This window comes from Botrytis cinerea, chromosome 3 (genome assembly GCF_000143535.2).
Source record: "Botrytis cinerea B05.10 chromosome 3, complete sequence".
Classification (NCBI taxonomy): domain Eukaryota; kingdom Fungi; phylum Ascomycota; class Leotiomycetes; order Helotiales; family Sclerotiniaceae; genus Botrytis; species Botrytis cinerea.
This window is the reverse complement of record NC_037312.1, coordinates 2,249,723-2,269,726: the sequence shown is the minus strand read 5'-3', so window position 1 is coordinate 2,269,726 and position 20,004 is coordinate 2,249,723. Positions and strand designations below refer to the sequence as shown.

The 20,004-nt window shown below is 43.3% G+C and overlaps 7 protein-coding genes across 7 annotated transcripts; 4 read left to right on the top strand and 3 right to left on the bottom strand.

Annotated features, from left to right (window-relative positions):
* Positions 1–1,430: 1,430 nt before the first annotated feature.
* On the bottom strand, positions 1,431–3,323 carry BCIN_03g06700 (hypothetical protein). Its single transcript, XM_001555423.2, has 2 exons — positions 2,702–3,323; positions 1,431–2,647 (listed from the first exon to the last, which is right to left on the bottom strand). Exons 1-2 carry the CDS (start codon positions 3,278–3,280, stop codon positions 1,700–1,702), a joined length of 1,527 nt encoding a protein of 508 aa, XP_001555473.1. The 5' UTR covers positions 3,281–3,323; the 3' UTR covers positions 1,431–1,699.
* Positions 3,324–4,081: 758 nt separating this feature from the next.
* Positions 4,082–6,289, top strand: BCIN_03g06690 (hypothetical protein). The gene is made up of 3 exons (XM_024692088.1): positions 4,082–4,136; positions 4,197–5,168; positions 5,219–6,289. Exons 2-3 carry the CDS (start codon positions 4,248–4,250, stop codon positions 6,140–6,142), a joined length of 1,845 nt encoding a protein of 614 aa, XP_024547862.1. The 5' UTR covers positions 4,082–4,136; positions 4,197–4,247; the 3' UTR covers positions 6,143–6,289.
* A 417-nt stretch (positions 6,290–6,706) lies between these two features.
* BCIN_03g06680 (hypothetical protein) lies at positions 6,707–9,623 on the bottom strand. Its single transcript, XM_024692087.1, has 16 exons — positions 9,253–9,623; positions 9,155–9,196; positions 9,017–9,098; positions 8,892–8,961; positions 8,701–8,831; positions 8,554–8,648; positions 8,492–8,501; positions 8,423–8,428; positions 8,340–8,367; positions 8,259–8,282; positions 7,985–8,206; positions 7,908–7,935; positions 7,716–7,854; positions 7,558–7,662; positions 7,324–7,500; positions 6,707–7,239 (listed from the first exon to the last, which is right to left on the bottom strand). The coding sequence occupies exons 1-16, from the start codon at positions 9,440–9,442 to the stop codon at positions 7,017–7,019; spliced, it is 1,572 nt and encodes a 523-aa protein (XP_024547861.1). The 5' UTR covers positions 9,443–9,623; the 3' UTR covers positions 6,707–7,016.
* Positions 9,624–10,261: 638 nt separating this feature from the next.
* BCIN_03g06670 (hypothetical protein) lies at positions 10,262–12,749 on the top strand. The gene has a single exon (XM_001555420.2). The coding sequence runs from the start codon at positions 10,594–10,596 to the stop codon at positions 12,472–12,474; it is 1,881 nt and encodes a 626-aa protein (XP_001555470.2). The 5' UTR covers positions 10,262–10,593; the 3' UTR covers positions 12,475–12,749.
* Positions 12,750–13,210: 461 nt separating this feature from the next.
* On the top strand, positions 13,211–15,169 carry BCIN_03g06660 (hypothetical protein). Its single transcript, XM_024692086.1, has 4 exons — positions 13,211–13,360; positions 13,422–13,774; positions 13,826–14,459; positions 14,512–15,169. Exons 1-4 carry the CDS (start codon positions 13,315–13,317, stop codon positions 14,988–14,990), a joined length of 1,512 nt encoding a protein of 503 aa, XP_024547860.1. The 5' UTR covers positions 13,211–13,314; the 3' UTR covers positions 14,991–15,169.
* Positions 15,170–15,424: 255 nt separating this feature from the next.
* BCIN_03g06650 (hypothetical protein) lies at positions 15,425–16,366 on the bottom strand. The gene is made up of 3 exons (XM_024692085.1): positions 16,149–16,366; positions 15,784–16,094; positions 15,425–15,715 (listed from the first exon to the last, which is right to left on the bottom strand). Exons 1-3 carry the CDS (start codon positions 16,215–16,217, stop codon positions 15,634–15,636), a joined length of 462 nt encoding a protein of 153 aa, XP_024547859.1. The 5' UTR covers positions 16,218–16,366; the 3' UTR covers positions 15,425–15,633.
* An 803-nt stretch (positions 16,367–17,169) lies between these two features.
* Positions 17,170–18,902, top strand: BCIN_03g06640 (hypothetical protein; the record flags this gene model as incomplete). The annotated part of the gene is made up of 3 exons (XM_024698285.1): positions 17,170–17,371; positions 17,422–17,809; positions 17,859–18,902. The coding sequence occupies 2 exons, from the start codon at positions 17,170–17,172 to the stop codon at positions 17,619–17,621; spliced, it is 402 nt and encodes a 133-aa protein (XP_024547858.1). The 3' UTR covers positions 17,622–17,809; positions 17,859–18,902.
* Between the last annotated feature and the right edge of the window lie 1,102 nt (positions 18,903–20,004).

Here is a 20,004-nt window from a genome sequence, read left to right as displayed (position 1 = left end):
GGGAAAGTCTCCAGAGTCATTGTCAAGTGCGAAGGAAAGACATCACAGTAAAGTGATAAGGACCGAAGGAAACTTGTTGATGATGGTAGCTATCGGGAGTCTCGAGTGCTGCTGTTTGGAAATTTGGACGGTGGCGCTGGCTAAGTTGAACAAAAGAAAGTTAGTTGAGATTTATCAAGACTAACAAAGATTCAGAGAGTAGACGTTATGTACCTTAATTATGTGTCAGTTCTGACAAATGGTAAGTTGGTACTCTTGCAGGAGTGATGTCCAAAGTTTCAGAGGTTCAGAAGTTTGCAGAAGATCAGTAGGAATTTGGCCCCCAGGTAGACTCAGATTGTTGTTAAGAAGTTACTGCTGAGATAAGGCCAGCAAAGATGGTGTGTTCGAGTTATACCTGATGGAAGGTCGGCTAGACGACCATAGACGGGGATGGCTAGCCAATATTGGCCTTTAAATTTTGAATCCCAAACAACAAGGAACAATGGAACACTGATCATCCTGTGATTTTAACTTTAGCTTTGATGTTCCATTACATGAATCCTTTCTGCTGTCAAGTGTAAGGAGATAGGAAATTGAAGTTGTAGAGGGGCAACTTCAGGTCTTAAATCCAACAAAATCTCATAGGTCTAGCAACCAGTTTCAACCCTGTGCTCTGCTTTGATGTTCCTAGTATATAAATACTTGTACTAAGACTAAAAAAGTTGGGGGTGATTGTAATGAGAAACTTGGTAGGAGATCATGTAGAGCAATCAGTCTACTCTCCTGTTAGAAGTTCCGGAACTTGGCATCGCGATTGCGGCTCTAGTAGCCGGAAGACCTCAACCATGGCTTGGGACTAAACGAAGTGTGAATTGAGCGGGGAAGAAGAAAGAGAGTAAAGCGTAATCGATTATGGGTAGCAATCATAGCGCATAGAGGGGTAGCGGCAGTCCGTTGGCTGATTTAGGAACGTTGTTCAGATCATTGGACAAGGTTTTAGGAAGCTAATTCATGAGATATATAGGTAGCCCTGAAAATCGTGGCATCAATGGTCCGATGTACTTAATAGATTCCCTCTTGCCATCATCCTATGTATACCGGGATAGGTTCAATTTGATCACGGCATTCCTGAGCACAAAAGACAATCCTAAATGCTCGTGACATGAAGATCAGAATGACTCCGTGCTACATATATATAGCTGCTGTAGTATCACGTCCATTGGTGTGTCGGACTTTTGGTATCTGGTAGTACGCGATGATCACAATGACTAACTAGATCTATGAGGTTGAAGTTTGCTTGGTCTTATACCGCCTTTTTCTGCCAACGCCGTGCTGATTATGTAAGTCCGGCACATTCACAATCTCGAGCTGTTGACAAGTTGCACATAAGACTGAATTTCACCGAAAGACAACGATGGTCTAATAAATCCCTTTGAAATAAAATTTTCTAATCGTTTATAAAAAAATTGTTCGTCTAATCAATATTTTAAAAACACTTTTTTCAATACATTATAAAAATATTGAGGATTTTATTATACTAACGAAACGTCCACTTCGTAGACCATGGATTCTGCCACCACAGGGTAATCACCCAGATGAATTCACATCTATGGTCAGGTGCACCAGTCTGCAGTTCAATCCGTTATATAATTCTACCTTTGCTTTCAAGGCTTTGTGTTACAATTTTGATTCGTTTCGCCGTTCACTCTGGCCTATTTCATGCAAATGCAATCTTGGCACCATTCATGCTCTCAACGCCCATCTTGATCAATTGCAAGAACTCCAATTCTGGATCTCGATTCTCAATAACCTCAAATTTCTGCGTCAGCCGTACCAGGACATAAGCAGCCTGGGTCATAGCTTGTTGCTGGGCAGGGCATATTCTTGGCCCTCCATAGAATGGAAGGAATTCCCAGTTCATCTTACGCCCAACAAATCGATCAGGCCGAAAATTCTCCACATCAGCACCCCAAATATCACTGTCGTGGTTCATGCACCACGTGCCAAGCACTACTGGTGATCCTTTGGGAACAAACACCGGTTGCGTTTGATCCTCGCCGCCTCCTCTTGGTAAGATAGTGTCGCGCACGGCAGCTCGCCATATCCTAGCTGCCGGACCAACAGTCCTGATGGTCTCTTGTAACACGTACCTGAAGTCTGCCAATTGTTTTAGCTTTTCAAATGACAGCGAAGCATCGCCTAGCTCAAGCGAAATGCGGCGAAGCTTTTTCCATTCATTCGGATGGCGAGCAAGCTGGAAAAGGGCATTTGCTACTAGCCTAGACGTCACATCCCGTGCCGGTGCAAAGAAACCTAATACGTGATATCGAAGCGCAATGGGATCCCGGATCTGCTTAGCCATTTCGTGCAATAGGACATAGCGTTTTCTCTCTGAAGGTGGCTTATCGGGATCATTTTTCGCAGTGTCTTGAAGAGCCAACTTTACTTGTTCATCTACAAATCGATGGACTGTCTTGTATGCCTTCTTCCAATTCGGATCCTCAACAAGTCGTTGGTAGTGGAACTGGAACCATGGTGCATCACGCCTAGCACTGACCCCTTTCAACCCCGCAGTGAACGCTTCAGTGAACTCAATGCTCTCAGGTGAGCCTTGCAGTCCATTTAAAGAGCGCCCAAAGATAAAATCCATGGAGGTATCTAGGAACTAGGCCACGAAAATGTCAGCGCCTAATTACACACTATTTCTGCGAGCACATACTAATCTATGCAGCAATGGTTGAATATCAAATGTCTGTCCCTTTTCCGGAATCAACTCAAAAAAGTTTTCCACACAAGAAGCAAAAAAGTCGAGATCTGATAGTTCTGCCCTTGCAAAAATAGGTTTCGCTAAATCCCTCGATAGACTCCAGGCAGGTCCATCTGAGAAGATACTAGGTCCCAAGAGTGGCCATTGGGCTATTTCTCTGTCTGCATCCTTTCCAAAGTCTTCCGCAGCTAGTGCTGCCACATGTTGAACGTTCGTCGGATCACAAGTATTGAAAAGCATCGTACCACGCCAAACTTCCGAGAAAGTCTTCCCGTAAGTGTCAAATTGCGACTTATATAATCTGAAAAGGTGGCCTTCTTGGACTGCTTGAGCTCGTAGACGGGCTAGATCAGTGCCTAGGACATCCTGATGAGGATACTTATTCGGTTCTGCGCAGTTGTGTTGGCGCTTCAGGTTCTGAATATTTCTCGATCTTTTCAATTTTGGCCATAGAAAAACCAGGGCGATGACTACTATCACGATCACGTATCGTGCAAGTAGTTGTTGTTCACCATAAAATAACACATCCATAGCGCCCTATATGAACGGGAATCTTGGGGAAGTTTAATTTCTCATGTAGACTTACCATCTCTATATATCGGAGAGCATTACTATCCTTGAATAACGAGAATGTTCATAGACACAAGATGCATATCCAGTGCGGAAGCCGAAAATAGTGGCCCAACTAGGGATCACTTTGGCTCTTTACAGTGTACAAGTTGAAATTAGCAGTTGTAATGGAGAGATTTTCATAATTGGTGGAAACTTCATACAATACGTAATACCTGCTATGCATGGAATGAAGCCTCATTAAGGAACCCCGCTTCCCCCGAGTTTAATATCGCGACAGTCTACCTTCACTCCTATGTGGATGAGAACTTCCTTCATGCCTACTGCTACGTTCAATGCGGACCCACCAAGGTAGTACAAGGGTCCAGAGATAAGCTCATGTTGGCCGAAGGCCGAAATATCAACGCTAAGTCTAATGTATCGCTAGCGCATTGCATATCTGTGATAATCAAGCTTTTTTGCTGATCCTATCCTTGAGATAAAGTCGTAATCTGCATACTCGGATTCGTTATTTTGTTATTTCCAGGGTTTTACATAGACCCACGATCAATCCGAGTGGCAAAATTGCTTTGGGGTAGCATCAGCCGTTTATTCCAGTAGATCCCAGTCACTGCACATCCTTGAAGTTTATCCGGGTCATCCCTCTTCCCCTTGCTTACTAGTGGCTACGAGGCAAAAAGGTCCTTGTTCTATTCTTCGTCTATCTACATGTGTCGAACTTGGCATACAAATCAGTGTTTCGTTTGTCTACATCATCTTCATGAGAACGTCAGAAAGTGGATGTCATTTTTATGCTCGTGCGGTTTCATTGTATCCTGTAGGTCAGAAGTCAGCCCTTCGTTTCTACTGGCTCAACGTATTAACCCAAATCCTTCAGCTGCTAAAACTACTTCACGTCTTTTCAGTGCCTCAGTAAATAGTGTTACCAATGCCAGGCGACGACAAGACTCGGTATATCGGCGATTCTGCAGTCAATGCATTTCCCGCAGATACAAACTACGAAGACGAAATATTTAAAGATGGGCATTCATCTCCATTCTCCTCGGATAATAACTCTGGCACCTCTATAAGTGACAGTGACAATGAGCAAGCCGAGCTCATTGAGTCTGGTACTACCCATATCCGTGAAGGAGGGGGTACCTCAAATGAGACAGCAGAGGAGCCTCTTAAAAATGAGAAGGAAAAGCCCGCGTCATGGTTTTCCCTGCCCAGAAAGGATCAGCTTTTTATTCTAGCCCTCGCGCGTATGGCCGAGCCTATAGTTCAATCCAGCATTAACTCATACATGTTCTTTATGCTGCGCTTTTTTGACCCATCACTTTCTGACTCGACTATTTCTTCACAGGCAGGTTACCTCGCTGGGGGTTTCACAGCCGCTCAGTGTCTCACAGCTATGGTATGGGGCCGCGTTGCTGATAAGGCTTCGGTGGGCAGAAAGAATGTGCTCATTATTGGTTTGTTAGGCACTTTTACATCCACCATTGGCGTTGGATTTTCTCGATCTTTTGCGCCCGCGTTGTTTTTTCGTTGTGTTGGAGGGGCTTTGAACGGCAATGTTAGTATCATGCGAACAATGACTTCTGAAATTATCCGCGAAAAAAAGTACCAAACAAAAGCATTCTTGTTAATGCCAATTATGTTCAATGTTGGTATTCTCTTCGGCCCTTTGATTGGAGGTTGGCTGCAGGATCCAGTTCATACTTTTCCCGGTGCGTTTGGAGCTGGAAGCAAGCTTGGTGGCAAAGAGGGCGTGAGATGGATGATGAAATATCCATACGCGTTACCAAATTTATTCAATGCTTCCCTGTTATTGCTTTCGCTGTTCCTTGTAATTCTAGGTCTTGAAGAGGTATTTGAAAGCTCACAGGCCTTGCTTGATTCCACTGACACGCTCTCCAGACACATATCGATCGTCAGCATCTCTCTGATCCAGGCATCAAGCTTGGTCGTCTTGTGGCTCGCACTGTTTGCTGCAAATCGCGGCAAGCTAAATACGCTCTCTTGGGAGTGGAAGAAAACATGAATGATGTTGAAATGACAAGACCTTCCGGACACAACACAGAACCCAAAAGCTCATACAAGCCACGTGCAAAGTTGCCTCTCAGACACCTACTTCGTCGCAATGTTATAGCTACCATGGTTGCTCATGGACTTATACAAGGCCACACAAGTGCTTTCCAAACCCTTTGGTTCTTGTTTCTGTCTACGCCTCGCTTTGATCCTGCCAACTCAGAACCACGTTATACACCACATCCCCCTCTATTCTTTACAGGAGGCTTGGGTCTTCCTCCAGCTACTATTGGAACTGCAATCGGCATCATTGGCGCAATGGGTCTGATGTTGCAATTTGGTATCTACTCCTGGGTAACTCACCGTTTGGGTGTACTGTACGCATACCGCTACTCTCTGGTACTATTTCCGCTCGCGTACGCCCTTGCCCCATTCTTAGCACTGCTTCCCACAAAATCAGAATCGCCACACGCAGCAGACGGACCATTGATTTGGATAGTAATTTGCAGTCTGCTATTCGTTATAGTCATAGGTCGTACCTTTGCACTTCCCAGCTCGCTCATCCTTATCAATAATTGTACACCACACCCCAGTGTTCTTAGCACCATTCATGGTATTGCGCAAAGTGTGAGTGCTGGATCGAGAACATTAGGCCCGCTTATCTTTAGTGCGGTGTATGGACAAGGTTTGAAGAAAGGAATGGTAGGGATGGCGTGGTGGATTTTGATGATCGAGGCTTGCGTTGCTTTTGGGGCGAGCTGGCTGGTTTATGAAGGTAGTGGTCATGAAGTGAAAATGGAAGGAGAATCTTGAAGATGATCTAGTTCGATATATATGAATTTTATCATGGGGTGTATACGCTACACTAGACACAATAGACAATCCAAGGTGTCGAAGATTGGAGTATTCATAGAAAAACTTAGCAGTATATTCAATATTTCATGTCTATCACTTCACACATATAACAGCAATGAGAACTCCATTTACCATAGACCTCGTAGATAATCCCTCAACAAGAAAAAAGGCGAGCAAGATAATACAAGTTACAGACAGGCCGGAGCTTGCTCTGCGTTCCACAAGTTTTGATTCACGAGACTATAATACCAAAGCATTTTCCATGAATCAACCGAATTCTCCATCTTACGGGTTAAATTCACCACAAGTGTTTGGTAATAGAACTTCGAGTCAATCTGTGGTCAAAAGGTGGCGGAATTAGCATTTTGCTGGTGTTCTTGTTTCTATACAGGACTTTGTTGACTTATTTCCCTTTCTTGTGTAAACCAAAAGATTCCTCTTGCAACACCACATGCATTAAGAATTGTGAAAAACCACTTCATCGAAATTTACAATAGTTAAGAAGTAGGAAGAAATCTCCGTTGGCTTTCTAGTGCCTAAAATTTCTAAAACTCTAATGACTTGAAGACAATAGACTTATAGAAGTCGCTGGATACTGTAGTAGCTTAAAAAACAAACTAACAACTGGTATTTATCGAAAAATAGTTCCTAAATCCCTACATCAATGGAGGAGACAGCGATAGATAGAAATTTTCATCCCGGTCTCCCACATTTCCCAAGAATTCCTAACGGCTTGATATGGAACTTGGTCTTTGAAAGCTTCCAAACTTCAAAGAGTTGCCATGGGTAAATCTCCAATCTTTCCAAGCACTGTTCTGGCCAAGTGGTGGGTTCAGATATTGTACGATGCGCTTGAACCTTCCAAGTGTGCCATATCAGCATTGGCATGTTCTGCGTCAGCAATGATAATCTCTCTATGTTTCTCGCTGCGAGGCACGAGTTGAAATTTCAAATTAGCTGGATAGCTGACTAGCCCACAAGTGAAGTCGTTCTCGTCTGGTATATATGGTTTGCCGTTAATAGTAACTGGAAGAACATCGTATGCCCAGATCAACCTGAATTGATGTGTTAGTTTCGAGGGGATTGGATAAAGATTGTGAGATTTATAGATTGATAAGAAGATAAGAGGGTGTACTTACCGCGCAATAACGATATACATCGATTGAAGTGCGACGTGCATACCGGGACACATTCTTCGACCGAAACCAAAACAACCAAAACGATAGTTGAGGAGCCTGGGGTCATTCGTCTCCAAGAATCTTTCGGGTCTGAACTTCTCGCCTTCGGGGAAAACGGCTGGGTCTTTCATGATTTCGCTGATGCAAAGTATATCAGCCAATGGACTGTCTTTTTTGTCATGTATGAGAACTTACGCGGCGTTGGCATAAACAGAGGCGTCTTTCGGAATTAACATGCCCTTATAAATGTAGTCCTGGGTTGAAGAGTGAGCAATACCCGTTGGTGTTACGAGTCTCCATCTAAAATAACGGCGTTAGTAACTAAACTCGCACATGAGACTCCAAGTATGTACCTCAATGTCTCCTTAATAAAAGCTCCCAAGTAGGGTAGTGATTGCTGGTCTTCAAATGTTGGCATGCGATCCTTTCCAACAACTGCATCTATTTCGGCTTTTGCCTCCCGGAGACATTCTGGATAATGTAACATAGCCACTAAATGAGATATTATTAGACTGTTCCATGCTGATTTGTTAGGGAGAACGTACGAATTGCTATTTCGAATGCGGTAGTAGTCTATGTCAAGTTTAGTATGTTGTCCTATGAAGGAGCGAGTTGAACTTACCGTTCCAATACCTGCAGCCCATGGAGCAGAAAGAGCATATGCCAATTCGACATCATCATGCATATCTAACTCCTTTTGTTTTGTAAGACCGTAAGTGGATGTACATGGAACAGCGGTGCCATCTTCCATCTTTCTTTTGACCTCGTTCATAGCTGTTGTGTATAACTTTGTATTGGTATCTCGGTGCTTCTCAGGCTCATGTCGGAACCATTGTAAAGGACGCTTTCGAAAATATTAGTGATAAATTCTACATCGGAAAGTATAGCTAACTTACAGGAAGCCATAGCAACATGGGCCACTGATGAAAATTTCAGTTAATCTTGTGTTGATCTTACATGCTGAGAAGTTCACTTACACTTTCAAGGGGAAATCGACCTGGTACTCTTAAGACGAGTTAGCATAAAGTATATGGTTAATCTTTCTGACATAGACACTTACTTTGTACTGGAAAAAGTGTGAGTACTTAATCAACGCACTCTTGTGCAAAATGGAGCGGGTGTAACTTACCTTTCAATGTCTATAAAGAGAATTAGAAAGGGTCTTAAAGACATGAAGGGGTTTCTACTTACATTCTTCTTCCTGATCATGTGCTACGCAAAGAGGGTCGTCAAGAGATGTAACGCGACGCCCATATCCCATGTAAAACATCAAAGATGCTGTGTACCTATGAAAGTCGAGTTATTTTCATGTACATGTTGTAAAAAGTTCAAACGTACCTTCTGAGTATTTTGTGTTGCTTGGAGGGGTCATCATTTGTCAAGTAATCGTGCATTAAAATTGCGGATTCATTGATTTGCATAGGCTTAACTTTAGGTGCTACCTGGGGACTGAAGTGTGAGTTTTGTAGCTTAGATAAAAATGTTAGTTAAGTACTGATTAGCAACAGTCTTGGAAAGGGGAGTCAGACTGTTCGCCAATTTCGCCATTTGGGCCCGTAGGTCATTGAGAAGCCACGCAGTCTTGAGAACAGAAATTCACTAATCTTGGTTAGCATCCCATTTCACATACTCTCCCGTCCAGTAGGAAACTTACCCCATGATAAAGTGTGGACGACTTGAGAATGTTTCGCCGGCTTTCTCGAGAATATCTACAGCAGCCTCCATGGTCCCGAGTACTGGGAACGTTAGCATAACGGCAACCACTTTTCTCCAATTGCTATATATAACATACCGATGTTGAGCTGTTTACCAGTATAGAAAGTGGCTACATTGCCTGAAAACTGTTGTCAACTAGGTAACTTTCAAGTCTTGAAAAGAAAGAATGCCAACCATATTGTTCGTTCCATGCCTTAAACATGTTCCAACGATCATTGTCTAAGAAATTTGCATGATCACGACCTGGAGGTCCAGGTGGTAGTTGATCTGAATCATATTTTCTGTGGGATTTTATCAATTGAATAAGTTGAAGAACGGCTATAGCTAGAGCCAGAGGAATAACGAAAAGTAGTAAGTTTCCCATGATTTGTAGTAGGAGTGATGTTGTTGCTTGGATCAATAGAAACTATTAGATTTACAAAAGAAGTTCACAGTCTTCTTATACTATTTCAGATGGGTGTGAGAATATGGCAGTGGTATTGATGCAATTTTCTTGTTATCATAATAACCCTAGTCCTTTTGAAATTCAACCCGTGAATTGAAACTAGTGATACTGTATCACGGCATATCTGAAGAAAAAAAAAGCTACACCTCTTGACTTCGCTGACATAACATGTTGCGCGTATAATTGCTTCAAAATGGACCATCATGATATCAACAAAACAGAGATTGCTTGACGAAGTCTTTTGGCGTCGAGATCAGCAACTGGGGTATGTGATGACTATGGCCGAGAAAAACTGCAATAGGATTAAACTACCTTGCGATGACTTCACTGATATGCTACAGTACATGCTACTTTCCTTCTATGGATTTGAAGTCAAGGTAGGAAATCCTTTAGCAATATGGCGTATCGTTTTATCACTCGGGCCCCGGGTTCCGGCTCTATTTGATCGACTCAGACCCGCTTGTCCCGCGTTCCGAAAAGAGCGGCAATCTAACTGGACTGCCTCCGCTCATGACGAAAGGTTTTTTGAACATGAACACAATTAAGCAATTGAGGGGGGCGAGAAAGGTCTGCACATGGTTGAATGCAATGGTTTATCATTTCCTAGTAGGGCTAGTGCTTATTGTATGCACCCCTGAACGAAACATCTCGACAAGCCCCATTTGTAATCGAGCCAACATGGGCTAACTAGCGTATGATACTTAGCATGAGGGCTTGAGAATTAAGGTCTAGATGGATGGCATGCTTATGAAGAAATCTGCTACGACCTACAGATCGATTGCAGTATTCCAAATTGCAATCAATGATAAAAGTTATTGATTCCTGGATCTATTTTCTCACGTTTGGAACTTTGAATCCACCCAGATTTCTGAGCTGCATTCAAAGTTTCAAAATACTTTGAACCTTGCAAACTTTCAGTTCTGATCTGCTAGTTCGTAGTGTCGAATTTCCTACAACTCTCATATTTTACTATATTCAGTTTAGGTCGCAATCAATTTTTAAAACTATCGAATTGTTCTTTGCGTCTACATTGCTTATCCTGAACTCACGGAACAGAGAGCGACATTACAATGGACGTGACATGGCGGGCTCACCTCCTTCCGAAAGAAACCTCGCTTATTGCCATAGACGTGTTCACTAGAACGCAAGATGATCAAGAGCTGCACGGCTTTCAAAATGGGCAGATTTATGGCTCTTCTGTGGCATCAAAATACCTCAATAAGCATCTTGAAGGTAGCGATTGCGTTATCCGACTGTTGTTGCCAACGGTCAGTGGATACCTTGTCCAATCGGACTTTCTAGACAGGCGCCTAGTCGACTGCAACGACGTTGTCAAAATCCAGAATTTTACGTCACTTGATCAACATTTTGAGGGTGTTAATATCAACGCCTATAATGCGCTCGGTATTTCCGAAATCTCGAAAAATGCTATTGGGGCCATAGCCACATCGTGTACAAGCAGAGCTTGGTCTGAGGCTAATGCATTAAAGCTGGATGAGGAGCTGACGAGACGGTTTTCATTCGCATGGCATTCTGCAGAACAGACCCCAAAGCGGCGCCTTGCAGTGATCCGTCCCGGTCCTCCTTCGCACCGACTCAGTCTCTCGAAGCTTGAGGATCTTGCGATAGCGGCTGCATCGCTTAATATTGTACTCATATTTTTTGATGATCTGTGTCACGGGTTGGCAGGTGCTGAGTGGGCACATTTGCGCGAGGACTTCGTTCCTATGGATATGGCCCTAGACGAAGACATGCCTCAGCGGATTGCTTCGGCAGTCTCTGCCTATCCAAAACAAATCGATGGAATTATTGGCATGTACGAACCTCTTCTAACTATAGTTGCAGAGGCAGCTACTTTGCTAGGATTTTCTACCTCATCCCCAAAATCTGTGTCTATGGCACGTGATAAGTATCAAACCCGCCAATTCAACCAAAGTCTCTTCTGTTACCGAATACAAAATATTTCAGATCTTGAAGACGTTATAGCTCGCTATAGAACTGTTGCCCCGCTATCCCTCCCACTCATTGTAAAACCAGCGAATGGGTGGGCTTCAGAGGGGGTTTGTAAAGTAACATGTGAGGACGAACTGAGAGACGCAGTGCTTCGATTGTGGCAACCTCCCTTCTCAGAAAAGTACGGTCGGGACACCCATGGCTTAGTTTTGGTTGAACCATATGTGGATGGCCCAGAAGTTGACGCTAATCTGGTTCTGGTCGATGGAGAGATTGTTTTCTTTGAAGTTAACGATGACTTCCCAAGCTCCGGTGATAGCGATGGACAAGGATTTGTTGAAACCTTGAATGCCATGCCTTCTGCTTTGCCAGAGAGTGAGATTGATGCTCTTCGACTCAGGTCACATGCTACTGTATTAGCCATGGGTTTCAAAACGGGTATTTTCCACGTGGAAGCCCGAGTTCATAATTCCACGTTTGATTTTACCACGGGAAACGATAATGTCCTAGACCTTTCAGTGAGACCGGAGATCGCAAAGAGCAAGAATAAAACTCCTACAGTGTTCATACTCGAGGTTAATCCGCGACCACCAGGAATGCGTACACATACAGCCATTGCTCGAACATACGGAGTGTCCTATCGCAGCATAGCGCTTCTCACTGCTCTTGAAGACCATGAGAGGTTGCGGGCCCTGGCGGTCCCTTTCGTTGGCGGCGCTCAATACGACATGCAAGTCTTGTTTATAGCAGCACAGAAAGGTGGAGTCTATCAGTCTGGGGATGTTTGTTCAGCCATATTAGAGCGTGAGCCACACTTAAGCGGCCACGTCAAACAGTCCATGGGATTTCTTCACAATGGACAAGAAGTTCCTGACCCAAGGGGTCGAACAACCGGAATTGCTTGCTTTTGGATTGCTTCTCGAGGGGGGAGACGAGAGGCTAGGCTCATTAGTGAGAAAATCCAAGAGTTGGTTTGGGAACTCACGGATGGGTTTTAAAGTTACAGTTACTATATAGGCCTTGACCAATGAAATGAACCTGGTTTGCTTTGAATTGCGAAGGAAAAGACGGAGATTTAGCCGCCACGCTTCCTTGTAGAGCTTTGTTAGATATAGACATCATCATAAAACTAGTTCTCCTCAATATTGTCGAGACGAATATCGAAACATTTTCTACTTCTTCTTCTTCTAACTCTTAGCATTTAGCCAATTTCCTATCTTCAGTTATAGTTTCTTTTTCCATTTCAGTAAAATAATAGAATTTTCTATCACCATATCTTAATTGTTTTGCAATATGTCAAGGCGGATTGTTCCTTGATCGTGTACTCAAACTATTGAGTCGTAGAATCTCCATCCCAAACAGCTTCAGAATCCAAAGGTTGAAGCCAGCAGGTTGCTTCCCAGTGTTGGGGCAGGTGGTTAATAATGTAAGATGGAATGATTTGTGCCAAGTTACAATAGGCCCCTTGTTCCCCACCAAGATAAGCCGTCAATATCGCTGCAATGGCGTGAATGGCTTATCTTTCAAAGCCAATCTACTTTTATACCTTATGTGCAGAAGAAGTGCGAACCGGAAATCTGCAAGGTCTGCACGTACCCGCTGTGCTCAGCAAATCATGGCTGTTTGATTGTCGCTATCTAAATTAGACAGGGCTGGGTACGTAGGTATGCAGTCAGCACTCATCACATATAAAGCAACTATGAATGAAGTATGCAAACCAACATTTTCTTATACGGCATCAAGTGTGCTTTGGAGTTGAAATTGACATCGAACTCAATATATCTATATCTGAGTTCACTATTGTTCCATTGATTGTGATTCCCTCAATACAACCAGCCATGAAAGTCCCCAAGAACCTGCCTTTAGGGCAAATTCTGATCTTGTGTATGTTGCTCTAATTCAGCTGAATGCTACTAGTATGACTCACGACTCATCATTCATACAGCACTCTCTAGATTTGCACATCCATTTGCGTACTCCGCGTCTCTGCCTTATATCCCAATGCTCATGAGATATGTTGGTGTTCCCCCAGAGACGCTAGGCTTTTGGGTTGGAGCTGCTATTTCCTGCTTTTCCATCTGTCAAGTAGGAACTGCGATACTATGGGGTCATGTTTCCGATCATATCGGTCGAAAGCCCGTGATTATGATGTGTAGCATGATGATCATGGTTGGCGTCCTCATGTTTGGGTTTTCAACACAGTTATGGATGGTCTTGTTAAGTAGGGCAATCATGGGGTTCAGTAGTGGAGATTCTGGGGTCATCAAAACGAGTCTAGGAGAGACAGTCAAAGATAAAGTCGTTTTCCGCGTTGCTCGTGTCTTTAGTTAACGCTGATGTTTTTTGAAGAAACTCCAAACAGTCGCCTTTTCAATCCTTCCACTCGGACTTAATACTGGGTGGGCAGTAGGTCCGATTTTGGGTGGTCTCGCAGCAAATCCATATCATGTTGAGCCTGGAAAGCCGCATGGTGATAGGTTCTTGGAGAGATATCCTTATGCTCTTCCTAACCTCATTGCCACGGTGTTCTTTTTATTTAGTTTGTTCATTGTATTCTTCGGATTTAGGGAATCACTAGAAAGTAAAAAGGGAGAGTTAGATTATGGAATTCTGTTAAAAGAAAGATTTGTTGCAGTAACTAGTGGGTTCTACAATAAAGTAATAGGGAAAAGTGGCGAAGATGGAAATAAGGAAGAAGATGAGTTGGAAACCGCTCCTTTACTATCAGACCAGAATTCTTTGCCACCAGCTATCTTCAATGTCGCGGAAGTCATCCCTGAAGTACCCGAGAATCCACCATCGGCAACATGGAAACAAGTCTTGGATCGGCAAACCGTCATGTGCATTATTTCGTATGGCTTCTTATCTATGCACTCATCATCATATGATTCACTCATATCCGTGTTCATGCACCATGCCAAACAAGATCCTTCCTCACCTCAAATGCATCTTCCCTTCAAATTTAACGGTGGATTTGGTTCCGGTACGTCTCATATCTCTGGTACAGAATGCCTTATCGCTAAATCAACATACAGATACCACAGAAATCGGTCTCGTGTTCACCATCTTCGGGTTCTTCTGCATGTTCATTCCCTTATTACTTGTCGGTATCCTCAACCGATATTTTCCCGTCCTGCGCGTCTTCCAGTACTCATGCAGCGTTGGAATTCTACCCATCTATTTCGCTACTCCTTTCACAACCCTTCTCCCCAATCCCGCAAACTTTATCGTGCTTAGCATTCTCTTTGCTTTGAAGGGATGTATTTGTGATTTTGGGTATATCTCTGGTAGCATACTTGTTGCGAGATCATGCAAGATCGATAATGGAAGGGGGAAGGTCAACGGTTTACAAAGTATGGTCAGCGCGATGGCAAGAATTATAGGGCCACTTTGGGCGGGAAGTATGTTGGATTTGGGAGCCAGATTAGGATATATAGGAATGGGATTTTGGGCGGGTCCGGCTTTGGCTGTGACGCTGGCTTTGTTGCCTCTTTCGTTGATGACGGATGATTGAATTCAAAGAGGAGAGTCTGAGATTGGAGGAGAAACATAGAGAGATTGGAAAAAGAGGCCATATAGAAACGTAGATTTAAAAGCAGTATGTGATAGTGATTATCATTCTCGAATTAGACTATCTCCCAATTGGGTGCAGACAGACCCTGCGCATGCTTCGAAAACTCGAATGATCAACCACTAGTCAATGTACCAATATTCCAAAACATCTCTAAAGTTAGTGTTGTGTATTCCTTATTATCTGCTGACATATCTCCACGAATTTGCATTTAATATCGTTTGACCGATGGAAACACATGAACCTCTCAATTTGCGAATTCCGCCACATTACCATAATGCAGTGTTTTAAGGTTCTGTAAACTCTGAGAAATCTCCTTCTCATGAATTCGCAATAGAGAAGTGAGAAAATGAATACAAATTCAAACATAAAGTCCATGCTGTATATATTTGCTAACTACATAATCCCTTGTACACCCAATCAAAATTGAAGATACTAAAAATTAAAATTCCCTAATGCTCGTACAGTCTAATCAACATATGAGCAAAAATGAGAACGACAAAAGAACTGCAAAAACTGGATTAAAAAACCCAGAGCCCCGAAACAGATTGCAGATGTAAGCGCACTTTCAAAAACTTCTCCAAGACTAGATAGTGCCATCCATGATGGTCAAACCACCTGTTCCCGATTCGATACCAGACTCCAGTGGGGTCGCTTCATCGAAAGCCCTTTTCGCAATCGTATTTTCAACCATTTCATTAGTGGAACATCCCGCCAAAAATTAGGAGGGTAAAACTCACCAATATCAGTTGGCAAGGTTACAATACCCTTGTCATGGAGCGTAACAATACTATCCTTCATCCAAGTTCTGCAACTGAAAGTTTCACCTGTCCGCTTAGATATTGGGCCAAAGTCTGTGATAGCTCGTAAGGCTTGATCCAAAGCCGCCTCAGAGGATACAAAGCCAAGTTTGGAGGCAAGGACGATGGGCCTGGAGGTTTGAATGTCGTTGGTTAATTCCACTTCAAGTGTCCAGCCGCCAGATTTGTTCGTTGCATTATAGTACCATCCTCTTACTCCCAAAAGTGGAAGAAATATGCCCCAGTGCTAAAGATTGTCAGTGGAGCATTCCGGGGGGAAATCAAAGAGGGAAGGTCTTACGAATGTTCCAGGTTGACCCCGCGTATTGAGGATTATGTAAAGTGCGCCGTTTTCGAATGATGATGACATTTGAATATCGTGTAGATTGAGGGAGTAGAAGATGTAGATAGATTATATGCAATGTATTGAAATGATGATTTGTTTGAAATGCTGAGAAAATAACAAATTTGTAGAGGAGAATGAGAGATCATATACTCGATATAACATAACAAAAATCCGTAAGTAATGATAGACTTCATAGGTAACTTGGAATGAACAACAAGATCAAATTGAAGATTGTTTCGGAATAGGGACCTGAAAGTGCAAACCCCGGAATCGACTGATCAACTTTGTCAGTTGAAGCGAAATTACATATTAAGAAAGCGCCGGTCCAAACGGATCAACATCAACATTTGTGAGGTCTATTTAGGGCGGAGATCAACAGAACAATCACAGGCAAAGGTAACAAAAACCAAGCCAAGTTTTCGTTTTTTCTCCATTTAAGAAGGCTTGTTAAGTTCGAGTTTGGGCTTTCTGGTTCAGAAATTGTGCTGCCGACCCAAAGGTTGTGATAATTGTAAAAGCCTTACCATAGAGTCCTATGTTAATGAAGCAAATCAATCTTCTTTTGCCGCAGTTAGAGACTCACTTGAGCCACTTACTGAACCCACCCAACATTGCATGATCATGACCCATAACGGCGCTCTAAGTAAACATGCTTGATAGGCCACAACAAGAAGGAGCTGTCTGTTTTCTTCGTAGATTCTAACTGTTGGTTACTGGTTGGTGAATAAAATCATGTGTAGTGCTTCTGAAACCTTTCTTTTGTGATTAGCAAAAACTAGAAAGTGAGCCGCCGCCCTTATGTGTGCGTTAAATGCGCCGCTCATGTGACTTGCACAGTAAGGTCAAGGACCAGCTAGCGCAGACACCTGGCCAAAGCATCCCACTCACAACCCAATCCATCGTTTTTCACTCCTGAATTTATCAGCAATCTCTCTTCAGACTGTATCGCTTTATTTGTTTTGTAGCTTTAGGGGCTATGGAAAGCGATAAGGTTCGTGCTCTTAGTATTGTTCGAAATGCGGAACTTGTCCATCCCGGTCTTCCTTTAGTTGAAGCATTCAATGATGCTATAGATGGCGAGCAGGCTGCAAGATATTTCATGAAAACCTATGTCGACGATAGAAGTAATGTTAACTCCACACAATTTTTGAAAGATTGGAAAGATTTGCTAAGACTTTGTAAGTTTTGTCCCTAAATATGAATAGGCCCACTGCTGAATGATATTAAGTCTATGTGGAATCTTCCCACTCAAGAAATCTGAATTGGGCTTCGAGGAGAAGAGTTGCGAAAAGAGATAAGTGTCGATGCTGCCTGGCCGGCGTGCGATGTCGATTCTGGGGCTATTGGAATGTGTTTCCCATTATTCCTCCGACCGCACTTTGTATTAAGGAAGTAGGACAAACAACCCCGATTATATATTTTTGGTGATTTCTCTGCTTTTTTTATAGCAAAGGCTATTTGATACGCTTGGTGCATTTACTACATCTTTCCACCAAGAGCTGCTCAAAGACAAATCTCTAGAGAATCAGATTCGCAATCATTGGATTTTGAGCGAGGATGCGGCAATGCCCCTTTCGAAAGGAGTGATAAAACTCAAAAAGCTTGAAGGAGCAAATGTTCTCATGTCTTCCCTTCTTTGACACTATCCAAGCTAACTCTACACAGTACAGGATTCTGTATAAAAATATTGGCGGCAATGTTCTGGCGATGTATACGCACAGCCAACAAGTCAAGTGGAGATGTGATCTAGTCGATCACTCAAACTCTGGAATTGAGAGTCCTGACCCATATCTTCTCGACATACAGTCTCGGTTCTCCAAGTCTCTAAAGTGGGCTGAAATTGATACCAAGATAAAGGGCCGTCCATCCTTACGCCGAAGTCAGAACACAAACAGCAGCTCTTTTATACAATCGATCACCACTACTTTTCTCGTTGTGTGGTCTAAGTTCCCTGAATTTATCCGATTCAAGACCTACAGAGCTCTGAGAACTGTTGGATCATATCTCTATGGACCTACCACGAGAGGAGTCCAGAGGTTACCATTCGGAATGTACCTCAAACATGGTCCAGAATACCTCGCTAAGTACCACGCCGGGGAATTCAACGCTCTTAAGATTGTGCGAAGTCGAACTTCCATCCCTGTCCCAAATCCCATAGATCTCTTGGTCTCACCCACTGAGTCCTTCCTTGTGACTTCCCACATCGAAGGCATGCCGGCCGGACACGCTATACATGAATGCAGTGACGAGGAGGTGCATCAGATGGCTCAAGATCTGCGTTCCCACATCGCGGAGTTACATACCATAGAACAGAACAAAGATTCCAAATACGCCATCGCCAACGCAACCGAGGGTCCTTGTTTGGATTACCGCATCGACAGTGAGCCAGTAGGGCCTTTTCCTGCCGAGAAAGAATTCAGTGAATCATTACAGTTGGGAATACTTCATGGATTGATGCATCGTACTGATCATAAGATATTCTTTACGCACGGGGATTTGAACATGAGAAACATCTTGGTCAAGAATGGAAAGATCTCAGGAATTGTAGATTGGGAGAATGCGGGATGGTATCCTGAGTATTGGGAATATATCAAGTGCCGATTTTCGGTCAAAATTCACAAGCGATGGATGAAGATGATAGATGAGACATTCGAGAATAAGTATGAAGATGAGTTGGCGATTGATAGGCAGTACTGGGATTATCATACCGCCTGGCAGATTGGATAAAGTTGGGGAATGCATAGCACAGAGAATTCAGGGAGACGAAATCGAGTTGCGGGAAGAAGAGAACCTTCTAGCGCTGCTTGACTCGGTACTGGTGGGTATCCAGGTAGGTAGATACTGCATCAGGTTTCCACGTGATCGACCGACTTTCTGCTGAGAAATGGTTTTATGAAGATCACTAAATGAGTTATTAGTACTTAAAAACAAGATCTCTAAACCGGTCTCCCTCATGATGCTGAAGTGGATCTATGAAAGGAGGATACACGTGTTAATCTATCACCATTCCTCCTATGTAGCAAGTGACCATCAATACCCAATACCTCTCTCTGTATTGCGGAAGGATTTCTCAAGAAGATTAAATTGGTGAATCAACAAATCCGGGGAATTTGTCCATCCTTCTGTGTAATCCAAATCAAATCCTCCTCGGAATCCATAGTTTCGTATACGTTCGTACCGGCTCGTATCAACCCTTGTTTGCTCATCTTCCCGCTGACTCATCTCTTATCTAAGACATGCACCCTGAACAATCCAAGCCACCCAAAAATCAAGCAACGGGAAGAACGGGCTTGGCTTCTTGGCTTTCTGGCTGCAAACTGAGACAAAATAAGCTTCGTCAAGACTTTTGTCCAAGGGATTTCCAAGCCGGGAGTTTCGGGTTATGACGTTTTTTTCCTTCTATGTTTTTAATTGCTTTTGAGGACAGCTAGCTCGTCGAGATATGTAAAAAAGATCGAGGACACGATGTCTGCAGGGCGTGGTGACTAATCAATTGCAGGATGGGAATACCTTCACATACTCTTGAACACACCTGCTGGAATGCGACCAAGTGTATTACGATCGCTCGAGCTAAAGTGGCTGAATGCTACGCACCAAAGGGACATTCAGGATAAACCTGCTACGTTTCCCTGTTCCGAGTGCCGAAACCCCGGAAACGCGACGCTCTGGACGAATCCCCTCGGAATGAAATGTGGGAACTTGCGTATCTCATCAATTTACATTGGGTCTGTCTCTGTCTCTGCGACTCTGAATCTGTCTACTCTGTACGCGTATTCCGCTTCTAGACGTCCGATACGCTTTCCCTTGATGT

Coding starts and splice junctions, on each gene's coding strand:
- BCIN_03g06650 (XM_024692085.1), bottom strand. CDS start 16,217: ATGTCATCATCATTCGAAAACGGCGCACTTTACATAATCCTCAATACG. Junction 16,095..16,148: donor GGGGTCAACCTGGAACATTC/GTAAGACCTTCC, acceptor GACAATCTTTAG/CACTGGGGCATATTTCTTCC. Junction 15,716..15,783: donor TTGCCAACTGATATTGGTGA/GTTTTACCCTCC, acceptor GATTGCGAAAAG/GGCTTTCGATGAAGCGACCC.
- BCIN_03g06690 (XM_024692088.1), top strand. CDS start 4,248: ATGCCAGGCGACGACAAGACTCGGTATATCGGCGATTCTGCAGTCAAT. Junction 5,169..5,218: donor TAATTCTAGGTCTTGAAGAG/GTATTTGAAAGC, acceptor CACGCTCTCCAG/ACACATATCGATCGTCAGCA.
- BCIN_03g06700 (XM_001555423.2), bottom strand. CDS start 3,280: ATGGATGTGTTATTTTATGGTGAACAACAACTACTTGCACGATACGTG. Junction 2,648..2,701: donor AACCATTGCTGCATAGATTA/GTATGTGCTCGC, acceptor TTCGTGGCCTAG/TTCCTAGATACCTCCATGGA.
- BCIN_03g06660 (XM_024692086.1), top strand. CDS start 13,315: ATGAAAGTCCCCAAGAACCTGCCTTTAGGGCAAATTCTGATCTTGT. Junction 13,361..13,421: donor AGGGCAAATTCTGATCTTGT/GTATGTTGCTCT, acceptor TCATTCATACAG/CACTCTCTAGATTTGCACAT. Junction 14,460..14,511: donor TAACGGTGGATTTGGTTCCG/GTACGTCTCATA, acceptor ATCAACATACAG/ATACCACAGAAATCGGTCTC.
- BCIN_03g06670 (XM_001555420.2), top strand. CDS start 10,594: ATGGACGTGACATGGCGGGCTCACCTCCTTCCGAAAGAAACCTCGCTT.
- BCIN_03g06680 (XM_024692087.1), bottom strand. CDS start 9,442: ATGGGAAACTTACTACTTTTCGTTATTCCTCTGGCTCTAGCTATAGCC. Junction 8,962..9,016: donor CGTCCACACTTTATCATGGG/GTAAGTTTCCTA, acceptor AACCAAGATTAG/TGAATTTCTGTTCTCAAGAC. Junction 8,832..8,891: donor AATGGCGAAATTGGCGAACA/GTCTGACTCCCC, acceptor TTTTTATCTAAG/CTACAAAACTCACACTTCAG.